The 20,561-nt window shown below is 37.9% G+C and overlaps 1 protein-coding gene and 1 long non-coding RNA gene across 11 annotated transcripts in view; one reads left to right on the top strand and one right to left on the bottom strand.

Annotated features, from left to right (window-relative positions):
* Positions 1-20,561, top strand: part of HMGN3 (high mobility group nucleosomal binding domain 3) — a 25,260-nt gene extending 4,699 nt beyond the window's left edge. For 4 of the 10 annotated variants that reach the window (XM_075747552.1, XM_075747561.1, XM_075747562.1 and 1 more), the window contains exons 2-6: positions 10,492-10,542; positions 16,439-16,468; positions 17,086-17,133; positions 19,444-19,557; positions 19,674-20,065. In XM_075747552.1, coding sequence (XP_075603667.1) covers positions 10,492-10,542; positions 16,439-16,468; positions 17,086-17,133; positions 19,444-19,557; positions 19,674-19,805 — 375 coding nt within the window. In that variant the 3' untranslated portion in view covers positions 19,806-20,065. The other 6 variants (XM_075747554.1, XM_075747553.1, XM_075747559.1 and 3 more) reach the window with 6 other exon arrangements.
* Positions 3,816-8,256, bottom strand: LOC142600952 (uncharacterized). The gene is made up of 3 exons (XR_012834454.1): positions 7,990-8,256; positions 5,284-5,327; positions 3,816-3,845 (listed from the first exon to the last, which is right to left on the bottom strand). It is a non-coding gene; the product is annotated as an uncharacterized LOC142600952 (long non-coding RNA).

Here is a 20,561-nt window from a genome sequence, read left to right as displayed (position 1 = left end):
AACTCCATTTGGTGTGGCTTTGAATGATCCCACTGATGCTCTTTAGTCCATGGAATGAGGTGTAGGTGCTGTGCAAAGAATAGCATCTTCATAATGTAGTGTTCTTAATGCAGCAGTATGAAGTACACTCAAGTGCGGTTCAGCTCCAGTTCACGTCCCTTTCCATGTTTGGTACGTCAGCCATATATTGGTCATGTCAATTCAACATACCAGCATCAATGCAACATGGTGTTTTTTCTGCTAAGGTTATCTTCATTTTGAAGCCATTTGGCAGGAAAGAAGATGCTGTGATGTTGTGGGGACTCGCACCTTGCCAACAACCTGTTTCATCACTAGGGTTGGAAGCTCTTGGTCTGTAGCAGATACACTCTATAGTTTATCCTAGAAGACAACTAACAGGACATGCTCTGTTAGCAGTGGGACATAGAAATGGGGGAAGTTCTGTATTTGATTTCACACTCTGGAGGTGATCATAGATTAGAAGGGAAAAGGGGATCAGTACCAGATCCAGATGTCTTGGCTGCTGCCCTCTCTCCACTCCCATTCTGTCCTACTTCTCTCTCCAGACTTTCACGTGAACTCCCCCTGCGTTTCATGCTGCCTGCTTCCTCCTTTCTCCTTGTGCTACATGAGGACTAAGAGCACAAGTCAGAGCTCTGAAAAGGTAGTTTTTCTCCACTTTTCCTGTTAGATCAATCCTAGACCATTCGGTAACTACCGGAAAACAGGCTAGGCAACAGCAGAAGATGACCCGCTTTGCATTTGAGTCACTGAGGTACCCCCGACTTTGACAAACTCCTGCCTAACATGCCAGCAGAGTCCTCAGGTGGGCTTCTACCTGTGTCATCCTTTGCAGGGACAGGTATAATGATGGCTATGCAGAGATGCATTTAACATTCAACCAAGGCAAACATGATACAGGTGCCAGAGCACCTTAAAAGATTGCAGGAGTCTTCTAATACAAGGGAAAAGGATGTTTTGTCACTTAGCAATTTCAGAAATTTTAGCCTTTGTACTAAATTTGTAACTACTGAGAATTTTAAGCCTTGATGTATTTAAAGCAATTGAATACTGCTTAGTTGGACTACTCCAAGTATCTGTTGACCAGACTGACTCAAAGGATCTACATCTTTCATGTAAAAATTAAGCAGAAAATATGACAAATTTTTATCTGCTTTGGTACACTTAGATATAGTACAGTGTAGCAGTGTTGAGTGGCACTGAAGAAAAAACATGCCTGAGTAATGCTGCTATGCCATGTTGTAATAAATTATGTTTACAGGGCTATTATATACATGCAACAAGTATTTGTCCACATTTTGTATTCAAGATATGCTTTAAAATAGCTTAGACCTAATAATATAATTTTAGCTATGACTGGTTTTTAGAGTTATGAAGATTTAAAAGTTCATTGGCCAAAGATTTCTAGATCTAAAATGTTTCTGATCGTTTTATACAAGTCTGTAAAAATCTGACCCATTTATCAGCAATTGATAACAATGTATATAAATTTTCTTCTTAGACCACACTGAAATACAATTGGAGCCATGAATGGGCAACCTAAAAATTCTTCGGTTTTCACTGAATTGCCAATTAAAAATAATTCCTAATGTTCCTTGGGCGCATTAAAGTGTGATATCTGATGAGTTGTAGTCACTAGTACAGTCTGCTTTGTAAGTAATCATCTTTGAGTTCAAAACTAACGAGGTGCAGATAATCTTTTTATATACAGTAGTTCAACATGCCAATGGGGATAATATTATTTTGTATTCTAGATTATCAGTATTGTTAAGTTTAAAAAATAAAAAGTCCTGTGTGTAAATGGAACGTAGCAGGTGTATGCAATTTAGTTTAAGGCTGCTTTTCTTCTTACTTGAAAACCTTCACTTTGGTGTTTTATACCCAAGCAGTAGCTATGTGTAGGCCTGGTATGTTCCAGTGTGCATCCTTTTGTGTAGAGTGTAAGTAAGCCAGATCCAGAGATTTCTCTTGGAAATTAGCACTTTGTAGGATCATAATGGCCACCATCTATTTCCTGTTTTTTTAATTGCACTAAGGTAGCACAGTGATTCATCCCATGGTCCGGTAGCCAATAAGATGTTTTCAGGTGCTGGACTTACATTTCAGGCCGTGATCCTTGTAATGCTTGTTTACTTAAACAGATTTGAATGTGCTTTTGAATATTCTTTTTTTGTGATCCTTAATCATTTTACTGATGCAATTTAACGATGCTGGACAGTGGCACAATGAGTGTGTGGTAACCTGTTAGAAGGGAGTAGGGCTAGAAATGAGCAACTGGCTGCATGCAGAAGTAGATGCTCTTATCGCAATTTTCTTGTTGGCAAAATTGGCAGTGTAGGACTTCAGAGTTTGGACTGTAGTTCAATAGATATTTCAAGCTGGTATGTACAGGCCAAAAGAAGCAATTCCAGATACTTGTTCCTGACCTTACTCTGATTTAACCTGTGGGATATCATATGTTTTTGAGGTAGTTTTTGGCCAGACCTGTCTGCTGATCTAGTTTCCCATACCTTGGCACAAAGAGTTAAGCTGGCTTATTGGCAGGAATGATGAAGTGGGGAAGGGCAGAACTCTAAGCAGCAGCCAGGCATTAATCGGACAGCAGCCTTAGCCAGCTTTTCTTTGATTGTCCCTAACTTGGAGTTTTCTCCTCTAGTAGAGGAGTATTCTTTAATTCATTAGAATAATCAGAATAACTCAGTGGTCAAATTGTGTCCTTGCACCATTGGGGGTAGGGAATTGTGCCTTCCTTCCCCCCCCCCCCCCCCCCCCCCCCCTTTTGGTGTCTTTGGAAATAACCAATTTTCAATTAATTACTCCTGTAACTTGGAGATACAGCTCCTGTCTTCCCATAGTAAAGAGTGGGTGTACTTGGTAACAGTGAAAACTGCAAATATGAACTGCAGTGTTCCCTAAGGATGTTGGGATCTGTCTGCACCAAAAAAAATTGCTTACGTTCCCGTCAACACCAGCTTTATTGGGACTGTTGGGTATGTTTGCTCTTCCCACCTAGCTTTCTCCATTGTCCTAATGCTACCCAAATTAGTAGTAGCAGAGAATGCTTCCATAGTTGGAAATCAAGTGTCTAATGACATTTTTACCTCTGCAGTGTTTTGTTCCTCTCAATCAGAGTTGAGGAGAGGTGTCGGTGCTCTATTTGCAGTAGGAAGACAGCCTTTATCTCTGCTGCATCCTTTCTTCCTTATCCCACCTGCACGCTCTTGGAGACACTTTACTTTTTTCTTCTGTTGAAACTGCATTTAGGTTGTCTGTGAAGCTTTCCATTCTGGGTTGTAGTAGAGCAATACTTCTGTTAACCCCATCTGGAGTTACTACCGGCATGTAAGAGGTCGGTGTATCTAAGGCATTATAGCAGTTGTGCCTTTGCTTTTGCCTACCTCTTGTGGACCTGCTATCATCATCTCGGAGGTTTGATGTTCTGTGGTAGCAGTTAGTTGAAACAACAGCAAAAATGGTTCTTTTCCATATGATTGTGGTTTTATCACAGTTGTGTCCTCAGGGAGGGGAGGAATTATACACCTTTTAGGCATTCGGAGTATTTTTCTTTGTCAGAGGTGGCTATTTTCAGGAATCAGTTGTTATTGAAAGTAGTTGTCTAAATTTAATCTCTATCTTTAAGCAGATAAAATACATATTTTTAATTTTTTTAGGAGTATTTTGTGCTAGTTTTGCTTTGCAGATCTGATCAGTTCTATTTAGATACAGATTTCGGAACCTAATCTTCAAGGTTTTAAAAACTCTGGCTCTGTATGTAGACTTGCATGAGTTGACCAGCTTCATCTCACTTGCAGAACTGGTATCAGCTTTGAAAGGTCAGAGAAATAATATTATTAGGGATTGGATTTCATCCATCATTCTTTGAATCTGCCTTTTTATTTTATGGTGGCAGTAAAATGGTTAAGCAAATATTGAGACAAGAATTTACTTACTACCTAGCAGAATTCTCATGTTTGGTGTTCAGGGGAAACAAAACAATTTCAAATGCACTGTGCTCAATACTCCTATGGCTGATCTGTATTTTTCAAAATGCAGCTGATTACTTTGCTGTCTGAAGAAGGAGCTGTCTGTCTAATTTTAAATTACAATGCTGGTTTTTTTTTTTAAATCTGAGTCTTTAAAAACTGCTCTTACTTCTTCGCTCTGCTATAGGTAGAAGATGTCATAATCAAAAAACTGACTATAGGGAAGAAGAACTTGGAAAGAAAAATAGACATCTCACAACTGGTTTGGCTTTTAAAATGTCCCATCAAATTTAAATGCATTTTAAATTATATTGGTCAATCTTTGACTTTTCAGTGCGATTAGAAAAACCTTAATCTACAGTGAAGGCATTTCCTTTTTTGGAAAAGCATTTATTCTGGCTAGTTTTTTGATATCTAGAAATATGCCAGGCCTAACTTGGTTTCTATCTCTTCTGTCTTTTCTAGAAGAGCATAAAGCTCACAGAAGTTACCTGTTAAGAATTTATAGGAATTTCATAAAATGCATTTTCTGTACCTGCTGACTTTGTTTATAACTAGGCCGTTTATATTCTTATTTTCTTGTATGTTCTTTCAAAATGCAATGCATTTTAACCCGTCATTCAGTTTGTCTTGAATCTCTAATCAAGAATGGAGACATTGATCAGGAAATGTTTTCCCTGATTTTTTTTTTCCCCCTCTAATTGCTTATTAATACCAGGGGATATTAATGGTCTTTATATTTAAACTTTTAAGAGCTATTTGTCTCTTCAGAACTTTATGATCTTGACATTCTCCCCCAAAGAATTGTAAAATTAAATATTCTGCTCTTAGTAGATGTAAGATGGAGGGATTTAAATTCTAAAAGTTATATATTGTATAGTATTTCATTGTAACACTACTTAACAGAAAAGATTAAAATATTATGTACTAAAGAATAAATATTTAAGTGGGTTTTTTGTTGTGGGCTTTTTTTTTAGAGAAGAATATATGTACATGTATGTACAAAAAAAAAACCTCCATGGATTTTTTTGTAAGACAGTAAGACAGATATAATTTTGGATAAATATTTAAAAAATCCAGCCACTAACCAAATTTATTGTGTACTTCACTCATTGTTCTGGCAGAATTACTTGGTTTTTTAATTAGTGGCATGCATTTTATTCTTTTTCCCCTTCCAGGATCAGGCTCTTGGTAGAAAAAAAAAAAAAATTTAAGAGATGCAGTAGGAAGAATACCTGATTTCTTAAAGCATTTATTAGGGAGAATTAATTTTACTTACAAAGTTCATTCACATTGGCTGGGCAGTGAGCACTGTTTTATCTGCTGAAAACAGATCAAAGAACTAGCTATAAACACAGGTTAATGATAAGATGCTGGAAGAGCTAAATGAGGAAACAGTGGTTAGAAGGGTGTTGCAGAGTTGGTTGGTGTTAAATTAGTCAACGTGTAGTCTTCATTAATCTAAACCAAGAAATAAACAGCATTTTAATTACATTTATGAACTGGCACAAAATTCAGAGCTGCTCTGAAGACAAATAATTAGAAGATCTAGCATGTATGGGGAAACAATTAATTTAATTAAATTTAGTGTAATGCACAGTTCTACTCACAGGGAAATGAGGGAAGGAAAAAAAATTAGGAAAATGGTGCAGTAAACCCTGAAAAAAAAAAGGCTTAGGACTTGATAGATCTTCTTTTCTTGCTGCCGTGGTTTTCTTGCAAGCTTTTGTCATATTTTGGTTGGTGAAAAAAGTTGTTGGAGGAATGACCAAAGCATTACATCATGGAAATTGCAGCTAGAACAGCGAGCTGGGAAAGTATCCTAAGGCAGCTTATTGAGATGTGGCTGAACAAAACAGCTTGCAAAGGAGGGAGGAAATGCTAAAGAGAATACTCAAGTGCTAGGACGGTTGAGGCTTTCCAACTTTCAAACTTCTTAACGTGTTAGTTTGAATTAAATTGGCATCTGCTTTTTCTTTCTTTTTTTTTTTCTTTTATGTGGTTATGAAAGGACTGATTTCTGTCCCATCAGAGCTGAGGTGTTGAGTTTCAGCTGGTAATCAGATCCTTCAGAGAATGTACGATCTATTTCATTTTATAAGCAGCCTTCTGTACTGACTGTTACTTCTCACATACTTTTATTCTCATTCTTTGTGCTTTTTAATGTACTCCTCCTTTATAACAGTACAATCCATTCATTTAAATACAAATATTTATCCAGGAGCTGCTCACAGCAAGTTCAAACATGTACCTTTGGATCTCTCAAACAGCTATCAATAACTTCACTACTTTGTGTCACTGTACTCTCATTACATCCTGCTTATATTGCAGGGTTTTGATTAGAAAAATTGAAGCTTTTTGTTTCTTTTGTGGTGCATCTCCACCGAGTAACCTAGCCTTAAGAACAATAAAAAAAGGAAATTTGCCTGTATGTTCTATTAAATGTTTCCTTAAAACAGTTGTCTAGTTTTCTGGTTTCAGCTTAACAGTTCGGTGTTGGCATTGCAGATACTGCAGTATTGTCCTGATGTGTGGAAACACCGGTTCTTAGGTGTACTTCACAGCTGGTGAAATGCAAGAACTGCATATACAAACAAGCCCGATTTTAATGTTTCTCTTTTTTTTTTTTTTAATGTACTCTATCATCTATTAATATTCCTTTGTTTTTCCTAATCCTCTCAACATAATTTTCTAGGATGCCCTTAAAAAGGAGTAGGGAATAAGCAAATTTTTAAAAAAAGGTAGATTGATGATAGACACAGGGAATCTTCCATGCAGCCTTCCAGGTTAGTCTTGTGGTATAAAAGTTACGCAGCTCTGACAGATCTTATAAACCTTAGCTTCATCTTAATTTACAATCTTACTGCCAATATGTAGTGCTAATTGAGGCATGACACAATGTGGGGTCATCTGAACCTAAAACTTGTTATTAGTTTAAATCTCTAAAGCATATTTAGAGTTAGCCAGTCAGCTTTTTTTCCTTCTGTGTACCCCTGTGATTGGAAGAAAAAAAAAAAAATCACTATTATCTGTGTCCTTATTTGCTTTTATATTTTATCTGCCTTGTCTCTTGTAGGCATCCATAGAGTATCAGGCACAGTAAGTCTATAGCGACTACTTTATGGGTATAATACAGCCATATGACAGGGTACAGCTGAAGAATTACTGAGGTTGGAGTACTGCCCTTGTCATGTGAGTCAGTGCTCACACTGGTCTTTGATTTTGCTGCACAAAACTTGCAGTGTGGACAGTCCCTCTCCTGACTAGTTTACGATGTAAGGCATGGTATCCAGGGCGCATTTTAATGTGACTGGGGTGTCATGTGAAATACGGTGAGCCATAGCATTACGTCATGTGGAAAAACGTGCCAAGGGGATGGGTTACTTAGAACGTTTGGTTGCTTTGAAACCAGAGGTCCTTCAGTAGTTTGTCACCAGGACAAAAGATGGGGGAAGGGTTCTTGTGGAAGAGTTAAAGACAAGGACTTTAAGGTTTTGGTGGTATCTACATAAAAGTCCTGTGACTTCCAGGTACTAGTGCAGACAGTCACTGCTTGTGGCATGCCAAGTTCTTTGGGAACTAGGCTTGGCTCAAATCCATTTTTGTACAAATCTCTGGTCCCTACGGAGAGGAGAAAGTACTGCAAAAACTAGCATGAAGATCCACATCAGCTGGGACTCACTGGAATGTCTCAGCAGGACTCGGAGAGGGGAAGATAAGTTTCTGTTCCTCTTTTAACAAATACAGTGAAGCCATACCTGACATACATATTTCTTTTTGTGTGTCTATCAGCTTAAAGAGTCCCAGGCTGCTTGCAACTGCCCTGTGCCACTTCATTCTTGTCTGCTCTACTGGCTCAATTGTTTGTGCAGCTGTGCAGCAAAATGATTCTGCTAGAGCAGGGAAGACTATATGTATTTATAATTTGTATATATATTTATAAATTTGTTTAAGCAGCAGGCTGTTTTTCAGCTGGATCAATTACCTTATTCATGACATGGCCTCCCACGCAGCTCTGCCAGCATACTGGGGAGCCAAGGCCCTGGGAGGATGATCCACAGCATCCAAACACCTGGACTTGTAGTGATTGCAGAGAGGACAGAGCAGGTCTGAAATGGAAATGAGAGCATGTCAAAACCCCTTGCTGCTTATTCACACCTCTGAGATTATTACCGCGCATGTACCTCCATGGAGAAAGTTATGAGGCCTTCAGAATTGCTGTTGGATTTTTGAACTTCAGAGGGAATGCTGGGCTGATTAACTAACTTAATTGCAGTATGTTGTGCAATATATCATAGTGATATACAGTGGTTGTGGTTGCATTAAGAGTATTTTAATATAATTTCCCTCCCTGTGGTTAGCCTCATGAGCAATTTTTAAAATGTGTTGTCAAGCAATAATATTGGCATCTAAAATCAGGCTGCCTTGTCTGTCAGAAATATGGGAGACATGCCTTTCATTAGGGCTAAAGAGAATGGGGTAAATTACTGTGTGTTAACTGTGCAGTATTGCAGGGTGAGAGTTTGCTCCTGGGCAATTACTGCAAGACTATTGGCATGTGGCAGTGCCATCTTGTGATGATTTAGACCTTTTTCAAAGCTCTCCAGTTCCTAAAAGTGAAACGGGATAAAACAGCCCGATTGTGGAGTGTCAGCTTCATTTAGTTTATGGTGAGTTTTTTAGCCTGGCTTCCAAAGGAAGTGAATCATGCCATCTTTCTGTCCCTACTCCTGTAAATCTTGATCCTCTTGGCCACCGCAACAAAAAAATTATAAAATCTGAACTTCCATATAAATAGGTGCCCCAGACAAGAAGGATGCTATTTGAGTTCCCTCCCAGGGACAGGGTGCAGTGCAAGTTTGTTAGACTTGAGAAAATTCATACAGGTGAAACAGATGTTAGGAATTCATGGACTACAGAAAAGCTATAGCCAGAGCTTGTACCATAGCGTGAGCTGGAGAGAAGTTGTAGGAAACAAGACTTTGTTACTGACAGTGATCGCGGAACTACTTGGTATTGTTCTCCTTATGGCTTTTGATGCTCCTAGCATCACACCATCAAGCTGTAGCAAGTCTTTAGTAATCAAACTGAAAGGCTTTCAGGAATGCAAACCTGAAACGATCCTGCAGGCGGCTGGTGAGGCTGCAGCAGCGTGGGGAACAGTCAGGCTCCATTTTGGATGCCTGACTTTGTTGCTATTCTGAGTCGCTTTATGCTGCGCAGTGCTGCTTAACTTCCTGCTGTTTTCTAGCTACTTAGGTGATCAGTCCTTAGCTTTTTTTAAAACCAGCTGCTTTTGTGGCATGCTTCCTTTCTGTCAGGAGAGTGCACAGTAACAAAGCCACGTTTTATTCTCTGGTGGGCGATGTCTGTCTTTATGTATGTTAGAGCCCAATGCCAGGAGAAGGCAGTGATCAACTGCTGCAAACTAGCCCATCTTTTTCTCTGCTCCAAACCATAACGGTGTAACCCTGAAATATTCCACGTCAAAATCTGAGGGGAGGTTTGGGTTAGGATTGAAGTAGAAAAGGGAAAAGATAACTAGCCTGCTGCTTTACTGATTGAAAAACAAAACAGCAACCAAATTGTCTTCTCTGTTGCCTGTTAAATGCCTTTTTGAAACACATGCCATTCTTGTAGTTCTCCTCTAACTGCTGCTGCTCACTGTGAATCGCTTGCTCTGAGGTAGAAACACAGTCATTTGCAAAATGTGAAGTAATACGTCTTGAGTTGTAAACAAAAGACAGAAGCTTCATTAATTTTTTTGTTGGTTTTTTTTCCCCCCTCTCCTGTGGTTTAACTAATGTTTCTCTAGTACCTCTGGAAGACCAGTGTTAGAATGGTCAGGTTGATACTTTGTTTTTGTGAAGAAACATGTTGTTTGCCCCTAGCTTTCCTGTCTATGTATTGGTGTTTTACTGATTTTTGTTGTTCTGATAGAGGAGATAAGGGAAAGATACTGTTAAAGCTTCCAGCTGAGTGAGCCTGAGGCACAAAAGGAATAAATGAGGTAAAGAAATCACTCATTTCAGTAATGCTGTGCTCTTTTGGTTCATCTCATCACATCACATTACTAGTAAAGTTCATGTTTGGGAAGAAATGTGTTAAATTTCTCAGGGATTTCAAAAGCCCTAGTAGAACAAACCTCATATTTCCAGTTCATGCTGTTGTGCTACCAACTGCTGATTAGATGGAGCTCCCATTGGAGTCTGCGAATGCTTCAGTTAATTGGCTAGAGGGACGGCTATGTGATGTGATATGATACGATACGTATCTACCTTGTGATGATCGCTCCTTGTGTTCTTGCTTGGAAAATCTAGAATGGCTTTGGTACAGTGCTGCTTGTAAATACTAACGAAAATTTGCCGGGCTTCTTTAGGTTGCTACAATGTGTAGAAAGAAGAATCTTCATCATAATCTTTGTTTCGCTGTTGCCTGGGTGCTTTTAAGGCTGTAATAAAAGCACTGACTTAATATTTTCTTTCAGTCTCCAGAGGGTGCTGAAGGCAAGGATGCAGCAAAAGTAACTAAACAAGAGGCAAGTATATTTCTTTTTTTGTTTGTATTTAATTTATTTTGGCATGTAATTATTTAACTGGAAATCTGCAGTCTTGCATATCAGAAGACCATGCATTGCTCTGCCACTTCTAGTGAGGTGTTTTCAGTGGGAATAATGACAGTAAACCACATTTGTAGCTTATCTGGCACAATTTGGTTTTGGTGCAGTGAGGATTCATACAAGTTATTAGTACACAAATTTCAGCAGAAACACTTAGGGCTTGGATAGGCAAGCTCTGGTGGAACTTCTGGCAACAGTGTAGGATATTACTGGCTGGAACTGTTGCTATGTCTCTAGTGGTTTGGCAGAAAAGGGTTAATGCACACACCTCAGCCAGTCTACTTCAAAACTATTCTTAGCTTAAGTGTCTGATGGAAGGGTGTCTTGAATTAAGATACCAGGCTCTAACTGGAACAGCTGACACATTTGTGTGGTTTTTTTTTCTCTGATTTTTTTTTTTAAGGGCACAGTAACTTCTGTCAGAGAAGGCAAGGAGACAGCTGGTGATATCTTGGCCTCTATAGTATAGTTTTGCTAGTTTGTTTGTCACAACCCTTAACGTGAAGTTAAAAAAATGGGTAGAGAATTATCAGGATTCTTTTCCTTAGGTTGTCATCTTTTGTGGCAGACAAAGCAAAATCAGGACCTTGAAAAGAATGGGTGAATATTAAAATGAATTAACAATTAATTGCTGCTTTTGTAATTATTTGAGCATATTTGAACAGGAAAAATAGTCCAATGAAGTTTTACACTTCCTGAATTGGGAAGTTGGTTGTTGATCAGTCTAGCAGAAAAAGATGCTACAGTAGAAGTGTCAAAATATTTCAAACAATGCTAATGTTTACAATAAGCTCCTGAAAAAACAGCTAAGTGAAAAGGAGATCTGAGAGGAATAGATTTTGATACTTCACTATCTTCCTGTGAAATCTCCTAGAAGACAAATTAGTTTTTTTCGTAAAGTATGAAAATGCTCACTAAATCATAGTAAAAATATAATCTGCTTTGCTCTCAATGAATGTGTTTCTCTGTCCAAATTTAAATGTTATTTCTTCAAGAGCCAGAAAAGTAAAAGTTTATTCCCCTAAAAATTTGAGACCTGATTGCTAGAATAAAGACCAAGAAGCTTACAGAAATACACAGGCTTCTCTGTAGAGAGCCTGCTGACTCTGAAATATGGAAGCTCTTAGAGTAGTCTTTGGTCAAAGTGAGATAATAGTGGTGGCTGATGCTACAGGGAAGAAGAAAAAAAAAAACCCACACCAAATTAAAATATTATCACCTTAAGATAGATACCCCTGTAGCTTATACTGTGTAGATGAGGAAGATACTTGTAGGATTAGATTAGAAACTATGGGAGCTCTTGAAATAGGTAGAATTTATGTAGGAAGGGTGGCTTCAGTCTGAACCAAACCAGGCTTATGTGGATGGCACTGAGGAGATCTGAATTATTTTAAACTAAACATCTGAGGGGAGACTGGCAAGTTCTTGAGAGCACATAGGGTGAAGTCAGAGATCCCTATCAGGATGGAGAGTGGGAGCTAGCACAGAAGGCAAAAAAGTTTGTCTGAAAAGGTAAAGAGAAGTCTTTGAGAAATAAAGCCCTGTTTAATTCATGCCTATGAAAACAGGCAGTCAAGCCAAAATAAAAAAGCTGCAAATCTAAATCTGGGCAACTTGAACTATCCGCCTTTAAATGAGGACATTGATGTAATGGGCAACTCAGACTTGTTGGGACATTGTGACACCAAGACACAAATTACACAGGGTTGAGAGCATAGTTGCATTAGTGGTAGAATGGCTTTCTGTTACGTGTCTTTAATATTCCTCTAGATTAATTGTATCAATAAGTACAGCAGAATCTTTTATGGATTGCCAAGCCATATGCAAATGGGAAGTATATAGTTCAGGAATTGTGCCAGCTATCATGTGACCACAATAATAAAAGTGGCAATGGGATGTTGAGGGAGATCAGAGAGTCTGTGAGGACAGAAACAGTGTTAATAGTGATTTCACTTACCCTTCAGAGATTTGGTAAAAGGCATAGGATGGCATTACAAAGACAAAAAATTTAAAACTATAAATGCTTGCTTCCTGAGGAACAAATGAAAGGACCAATAAAAGGATAATCAGCTCTTTATTTGGTCCTCAGTAGTATGTAGGAGCTCATTAAAAAGACAATTGTTAGAGAACTATTCTGTAATTGTGACCATAATATATTCAGGTTCATCATCCTTGCAGGAATGTAAGTCCAAATAAACTCTGCTATGGTAAGATTTGATATCAAGAAAGGGAATCTTCCTAAAAATGAGACCCTATTAAAAGGAGCAGCTAAAAAACTTAATGGTTTCAGGTGGCAAAGAGGCTTTGTGGTATGCCATGCTAAAGGCTTGCAGAAATGCATATTATTATTCAAAAGCACTCCCCCTAAAAAAAACCAAACCCTACCACACAGAGGGAAAAAAAAAAAATCAACCAAACCTTCCCCACCCACCCCCCCGAATGGCTTAATAGCAAAATAAGGGAAATTTATTAATTTGAGAGGTGTTTTTTGTATTGATGGAAAATAATGAGGAAAGGAACAACCCCTCCAGCATGGCAAATGTGATGCTGAAAAACAGTAATGAAACTCCTGCTATGAATTCTTACGGAGGTTCTCACAGTGGAGCCTTTTCTCCTGGGTGTAGAGTCTGGAGGACATTCTTTAATTGAGCGTGAGTGAGAACTAGACAATACTCACTAGCAATTGCCAAACTGTTAAATGCAGTATGTAATTTAGTGCTTGCATTGGCCCCTCAGTATCAGAGTAACTGAGAGTGATGAAATGCTCCTAGGGATTCTGAAAAATAAAGCCTGTGAGTCTTAACTTGCAGAAGTAGTTAAAAAAAAGTTCATGTGGACCAATATATGAGACACAGATTTTGCAGAGAGGTCATACTTCAGGCAGGTGAGTTCTTTGTAGAAGTCAACAGGTATAAGGACAATAGCATGCCAGTTGATACAGTTTACTTGCTTGTAAAGAACACTTTTTGATAAGGTGCCCTAAGGTTCTTAAAGAAATGAAGCTAGCACGGATTAAAGGTAAGATCTTAAGAATTGGTAACAGATAAAGATAGGAGAAGAGAGTAGGGAAGAAGTAGTTAATTTTCATAACAGTGGATAGTTATCGGTGGAGCATTGGAAGAATTTGTGTTTGGGCTTGTGCTGCTGAATATATTCATGAATGATCTAGGCGAAGAGGTACTGGAGAAATGACAAAGGTTTGCTGAAGTTTACAAAAAACTATCAGGGTAGTCAGAAGTGAGAGAGACTTAGAAGGCTGTTACATCACTGACAACTAGGTGATAAAATATAAATAGAAATTCAATATGGAGAAATGCAAATACACAGAGGGGAGGGGAAGACGCAATGATGGTCACCAAATCAGCTCTTAATCGGGGAAGAGATTGTAAAATCACAGTGAATATTTACTAGAAAATGTCGGTTCTTCTAAACAAAAAGTAACTAGAATGTAGGAAAAAATACTAGAAGACAGGGTGTGAAACATCAGTGTATCGCAAGATTAATTTGTTGTGCTCCCAGGTGTGGGACTACTGAATGAAGTTTTCCTGACTCTTCCTTAAAAAGGCCATGATAGAATGAAAAAGCTACCAAGTGTAGTGGGACAAACAGAGGATGCAAAGCAGTTAAAAAAAAAAAAAAGAAAAAATAACCCAGATTTTCTAGGATTCTTGACTTTTTATATAACAGAGGTGTGATAAGATCATCCGTAACACAGATAAAGGCAGTTAGGGAATTATTACTCATGTAACTCGAAAACAAGAGGAATCTAGTGAAAGTAAGAGGCGAGAAGTTTAAAGGAAAGACAACAGTGGAGGAAGGTTTTACTTTTTCTTTTCCGTACAGTGCATAATCCTATTATAGGACTCATTGCACAGGATGTTACGGAAACTGAAAGTGTAAATGGGTTCACTAGGTTATTAGACAAATTTATGAAGAAAATGACCCTCAGGGACTATTAAACACACAATGTGGATATAATAGCCAGGTTGGAAAGTTCGCAACTGTAGATTGCCAGAAGTTGGTGCAGTAGGAAAGTGCAAAGTGGTGTTCTGTGTCAGGTCCGTTTCGTGGACTCTTTCTGTAGATGTTTGCTAGTGGGCCAGTGTCAAATAGACTGTTGGGTGAGCTGCTAGTTTAAGGGTTAGTACAGCTGTTTGGAGGGGGACAAGAGTTCCAAAAGCACATTAAAATGTGAACTTTGCTGACTTGACTGCAGTTCCTTCCTTATAATCAGATAACACAAAATATATACAAACTCTGAATGAGAATTAAAATTACTTACCCCTCGGGCATTTTTAAAGAACGGAGGGTTTATGCTGACTTTCTTGTGGTGATGCAAGCCTTCTATGAAACCCGTCATGGACCAGAAACATCTGGGGAATATGGGAGAGAATTATAATTTACCTAAACCAACGTATTACCCTTTAAGAAGTAGATGCTAACATAACATTCCAGTGCCCAATGCTGAGGGATAGAAATCATCACTTAAGAAAACAGATTTGTAAAAGAAGGATGCCTTGAGCTAGGAGTCCTTTGATTACCTGACCAAGTGAAATGCTTTATTTAACCTGTTGTAAAATTGCGCTACGCTGCTTGACAAGCAGTTCATATTCTAAACTGCCAAAAAAAAGAGTGTTTTACTATTTTTTTAATGATGCATAAATATTTGATAGCTGAAAACATCTTCAGGTGGTTTTTGAGCAGACTTCTATTTTGCTGGATGCAGATCTGAACTATTTGCTACTGCTTTCCATTAAGAATACTTAAATGGCTCCAATGAATACAAATTACTGCATTCTTCAGGTATTAACAATAGCTTTCTCCCGTTGCAAGATGTGTGAAGCCATGTTTTTTTCAGCTCAACTTAAATGCTTAATATATAATTAAGATATTTTCGATTCACTTTTTAAGCTGTGTCACATTGGATATTTGTTGCAGTTGAGTTGTCCCTTTATTTTGGCTACAAGTATGATTCCAGTTTTATGCCACAGACCAAACTTTAACCCTGTTTGATAACCATGCTTTGTAACTGGATCATGAGTTCATCTCTTTTAATGAATATGAAAATATAGTGAATAAACTACTGAGCTTACAACTATTTCTAAGTCTTAACACATCTTCAATAATAAACTTAATAAGGAAGTTGTGTTGAAGTCATAAAGAAAGGTGGAGGAAAGCAGAATATCTGACTTTCTTCTTTCCTTTTGAGAATTGTATTTAAACAGAAGAAATAATTTCTCCCTCTCATCCTGCAGCTGTCTCTGTGCACCTGTACTCTTGGATTGAATGCGTGGGGAACTGAGGAAGTGGAAGGACTTAGTTTCATGTTTTGAAATTTTAGCACTCTGATATACTCTAGGGAAGGATGTTAACTTTGTTCATCTGTTAATCAGATGATATTTTTACCTGCTATTACAAGTAGCATCTGCTAGATTATAGAATCATCATTTTAAGTATTTATGAGAAAGGTTTGGTATCCTGTGCGAGTGTCAAGCTTGCTGTATTTGTGAACCTTTCATAGAGCAGCAAAGGACTGGGGAGTACTTTTAAAATGGGGGGGGGACAGTATTTAACCATATGGAAATTTAGACATTATAATTCCTGAATAATTTCTATTACTAATTTTCACATCACTTTAAAATTTTGCTTGTCTGAGATGAGGAAGATGTGAATTGTGCTCGGCAATAGAAACGTATTTTAGTAGGGGCATATTTTTTGCTGTCACCATGGAATGACTGATATTATGTTGCTTTGGATACTGTTTGCTGTAAGCCTATAACAATGTTTTCTCCTTTTTTTTTTTCTTTTTCTGTAGCCCACAAGACGATCAGCAAGATTGTCAGCTGTAAGTATGTGTAACACCTTTTGTTATATCCTTTTCTAGGCACATATGGTTTCTCAGACCAAACAGGTTTGTTATATTTTGCTTGATACAATTTTTATTCTCACTGAGGGATATTTAAGAACTCTAGAGCTAAGGTTATCTGTTTTCTTGGTTTCAGGTTTTCAGGTTGTTCTGACAAAAGATGTATTTTCCCCACCTCAGTGCAACACTGTCAGTTATGTGCAGTATTGACTCCGTACCTTTTTGCAGGCTGATGGTAGTTGTTGAAATGCAACTACTTCTCTGGGAAGGAGAAACAGCTGTCCTTCAAGGACTTCATTTGATGCCACTACTAGTATTTGGTTTTAGTTCCTCTTCTCTGATTTTTTTTTTTGTTATACTTACTACTAATCTCTACGTTTTACTCTTAGAATGACCCCCAAATTGCTTTGACTCCTAGATGAGTGAGCTAATGAAGATGGGTGTGTAACAGTGATGAGGTGTATTTGTGCATTAAGGTTTTTCTAGAAAGGGTAGTAATGGAAAGTGTGGGGTGGGGAGAAGCTGGGGTGTGGAGGTGGCTGCCTGGCTTCTGGTAATATGTCTAACACATTATGCAACTAAAAAATGTTTTATAGAAACCTGCTCCACCAAAACCTGAACCCAAACCAAGGAAAACCACGAAGGTAAATACTCTTCTTCTTAGTTGTCATCATTGTAGCCAATAGTAAGCAAGTTACTCCTTTGCATTGCAAACAGTTCAATTCACAGCGTTTTTGTGAGGCATCAGTTCCCCTGCCCTCCCTGCAGCTCCCCCCCCCTCCCCGGAAAAAAAACAAATTAGATCATTCTTTTCTTTCTGTTCCACCCCTTCCTGGCCTCGTTACGGGCCCAAACAAAATGTCTTGCCTGTTTGATATGCAGACCATGTTAGTTTTTAGTGAACTCCTAGTTTAAGAAGAATCTTTACCTTTCCTACACCTTTCTTGAAATGTACAGGTTTGGTTGAGTAAGCTCTACCCGAGCCCTAGCAATTTCTACCATAGGATTTGCGATTACTCTGTGCCATCCTGTTTCTTTGTCTAGAAGGGGAGTACTTAATTTCATAGTCAGAAACTCTTATCTGTTCTTGAAGCCTGGCTGTTGCTGAGAATGCACAATTATAATTAAAGGTTAAATTATATATATTTATATTGAATGGTTTGGGTTTTCTAGGCCAGTTACAGTCAAATTAAAATCTTATTAGTGTCTGAAATACCTTTTCAGGATTTCTGCATATAAATCATGTACTTCAGAAACTGTAGGTTTATTTGTGCCCAAGGGGAATGTTAAATAAGAGCAATTGCTTTATCAGAAAAAAAAAATGCTGGAAACTGAGTCTAGCACTTCTCACACATTTTCCAAGTCCTTTTATTAGTATCTCAGTTGGGCAAGAATCAGGATACAAAGTCCATGTGTGAAAGTAAAACTGTGTAACTCTGTTACTTTGAACACTTTATTGGTAATTTCATTTGATAAATCATAAAGTCTTGCTAAGTCCATCCTGCTCCCCTCTTAAAAAGAGTATTAGTAAAGAAGGGATTATGATAGCCTCTGTGGCTTCATGTACATGTTGTGAAATAAGCTCAGTGTTACGGCGTCAGTTTAAGCTGCATGAGAGACATTTGAAGCTCATTTCAGGTGACTTGAATCTTTTATGACATTATTCTAAGTAATTTTTTAATACAGTCATCTGCTCTTCCCAAAGTCTTACTGGATCACATTTTAAGGACTATATTAATCTTGGTCTCCTAAACAGAAAACAGCAAGTGTGTACTCCAAACCTACTAGTAAACCAGAGATGGTACAGATCTGAGATCATTGATAGCGTTAAAAGCTTGCAAATTATGGATTTACTAAGTCCTTAGCTTGTTCTTTTATAGGTGAAGAGTTAGGACTGTACTTGTACCAGCAGCAAGGTTCTCAGTTACGCACAACTGCTGTGTAAAATAGAAGCTGAAGGGTGAAAGGAATAATTGGGGCTGCCCTGGAACTAGGATTACTGGCACCCCCTCCTCACTGCCCCACTCCTGTACGGGGATTGCTGGGGGAAGAGAGACTGACCTAAATATCCCTGTTCACACCTACTGTTGCCATTTTGCAATAATTTGGAGCAAATGTGATCTCCACAGTGTTTATTAGAACTACTTTAAATACTAATGTAAAATATTCAATTAAATACCATTTAAATTTTTTCCCATTGCACTTCAAATCCTTAACCTTTGTCTCTACTAGCCCTGGATCACAAATATAAATATGCACATAGAGCAAGGATTAAAATAACCCCCAAACTTCAACATATTAATTGTTTAAGAGCAAATCTCCAAATGAAACTGTAGCTGTTAGAATAGTTCATTTTGATAAATTCTCTGCTTTGTGTGGCTGCAGATGGAATTTTATGAGTGTTCGCCTCCCCACTGGGTTGGTTGGTTCTTTCATTGAGATGGAGTGAACATCACAGATGTTATCAAACTAACAAAAGGACAGCCAGCAAAAATGCTTAGTTTTTTTAAATCTAATGTAATATTTCATGTTAATCGAAAGTGTAGTGCTGTTACAGAAGCAGTGCGTTGTTTGTGCTTGGCTGAGTAAGTTTTCAGTATATTGTAATTGGATTTGTTGGTACAGGTATCTTATATATACCTCTGTATATACAGCTCAGCTCTACCAAAATAGTTTGAGGGGGTTTTGTATGCCTGTAAATTAGCAGAAACAATAAAGAAGCAGACTTCAGCATTTTCTAGAAATTTGGAGAGTCTCTATATAACTTCTGTGGATATAAATATTCCAGGTAATCTTTAGCAGGTTTTCTGTTTCAGTCCAGCAGATGCAGCTTGCCAAGATTTGCTTTTTAGTTCATATGAAAGGTTGTTTTTTTTTTTTTTTTTTTTTCATAAAGTTGCAGGGTGCTGGCTACTCATGCAATGTCTATCCCCATATTTTTAATCTTCTGTCAGAAGGAACCTGGAACAAAGGCCAGCAAAGGTGCTAAAGGGAAGAAGGATGAAAAGCAAGAAGCTGCAAAGGAAGGTACTACACCATCTGAAAATGGTGAAAATAAAGCTGAAGAGGTACTTTCCACACATACCTCCTGCTGATTGAATCAGTGTTTTTTAATTATTCGGCCTTTCAGACATTGATAGCATGTTCATAATGTTTCTTTTTATTGCCCATAATGTTATTGCAGATTCGCATCTCTCGCTCAACTGTTAGTGTTTCAACATCCAGAGGTGCCCCACCCAGCACACTGTCAGTAAAAGGGCAGATTGAAACAGTGAAAGTTGAGGGTACGGTAGAGCATTCAGCATGTGTGCAGTGAATAGAAACAGGTAGTAGTGTGGTGCTTTTCAGTATGAACAATGGAAGCTGACAGGTAAGGCTTGTATTGCTTTTGAAAAGCTGGGACCAGTAATTTAAGAAAAGTGTGTGAATGTACCTGTTTTGTTTGCGTAAATGTAATACGGACACAAGTTTGAAACTGAGCTGTTGCAAATGAGAAATCGAAGGGAGTAAGAGTAGTTTGGGTCTTTAGGTATGTAATGGTAATTTAGTGTAGTAATTAATGTTTTTCTTTCTTCTCCACAGGCTCAGAAAACTGAATCTGTAGGTGACAAGAATGAATGAAATATCATGAAAATTTTGGGTTGATTTTATGTACCTCTTGGACAACTTTTAAAAGATATTTTTATCAAGTATTTTGTAAATGCTAATTTTTTTAGGACTATGATAGTTGACATATTAAACTGTATATGAACGTTTCCCTTCTCATAACAGTGCTTTTAGAAATTCCCATTGTTGCCAAGTAATATAAATATCAACTTAATATTGCAAGGTATGTGTAAAATTGGATCAGCATTCCATACACTTGCTTTGAGAAATTAAGTCTTGTGCATATGGTGATGTTTTTACTGTGCGTATTTGAATTTTTCATGCAGTTTTTCTAGAGCAATAATCAGTGGTGCTTTTGTACTTAGGGTTTATGTGATTTTAATGAAACATGGATAGATGTGGCCACCTGCTGACTATTTTGGGTTCTTTTAATGGATTAAAATAAAAGGTCTCCTTGCCTGCAAAA

Source organism: Balearica regulorum, chromosome 3 (assembly GCF_011004875.1).
Source record: "Balearica regulorum gibbericeps isolate bBalReg1 chromosome 3, bBalReg1.pri, whole genome shotgun sequence".
NCBI classification, from domain to species: domain Eukaryota; kingdom Metazoa; phylum Chordata; class Aves; order Gruiformes; family Gruidae; genus Balearica; species Balearica regulorum.
Note: the sequence above shows the minus strand (reverse complement) of the source record. Positions and strands in the feature narration are given on the sequence as shown.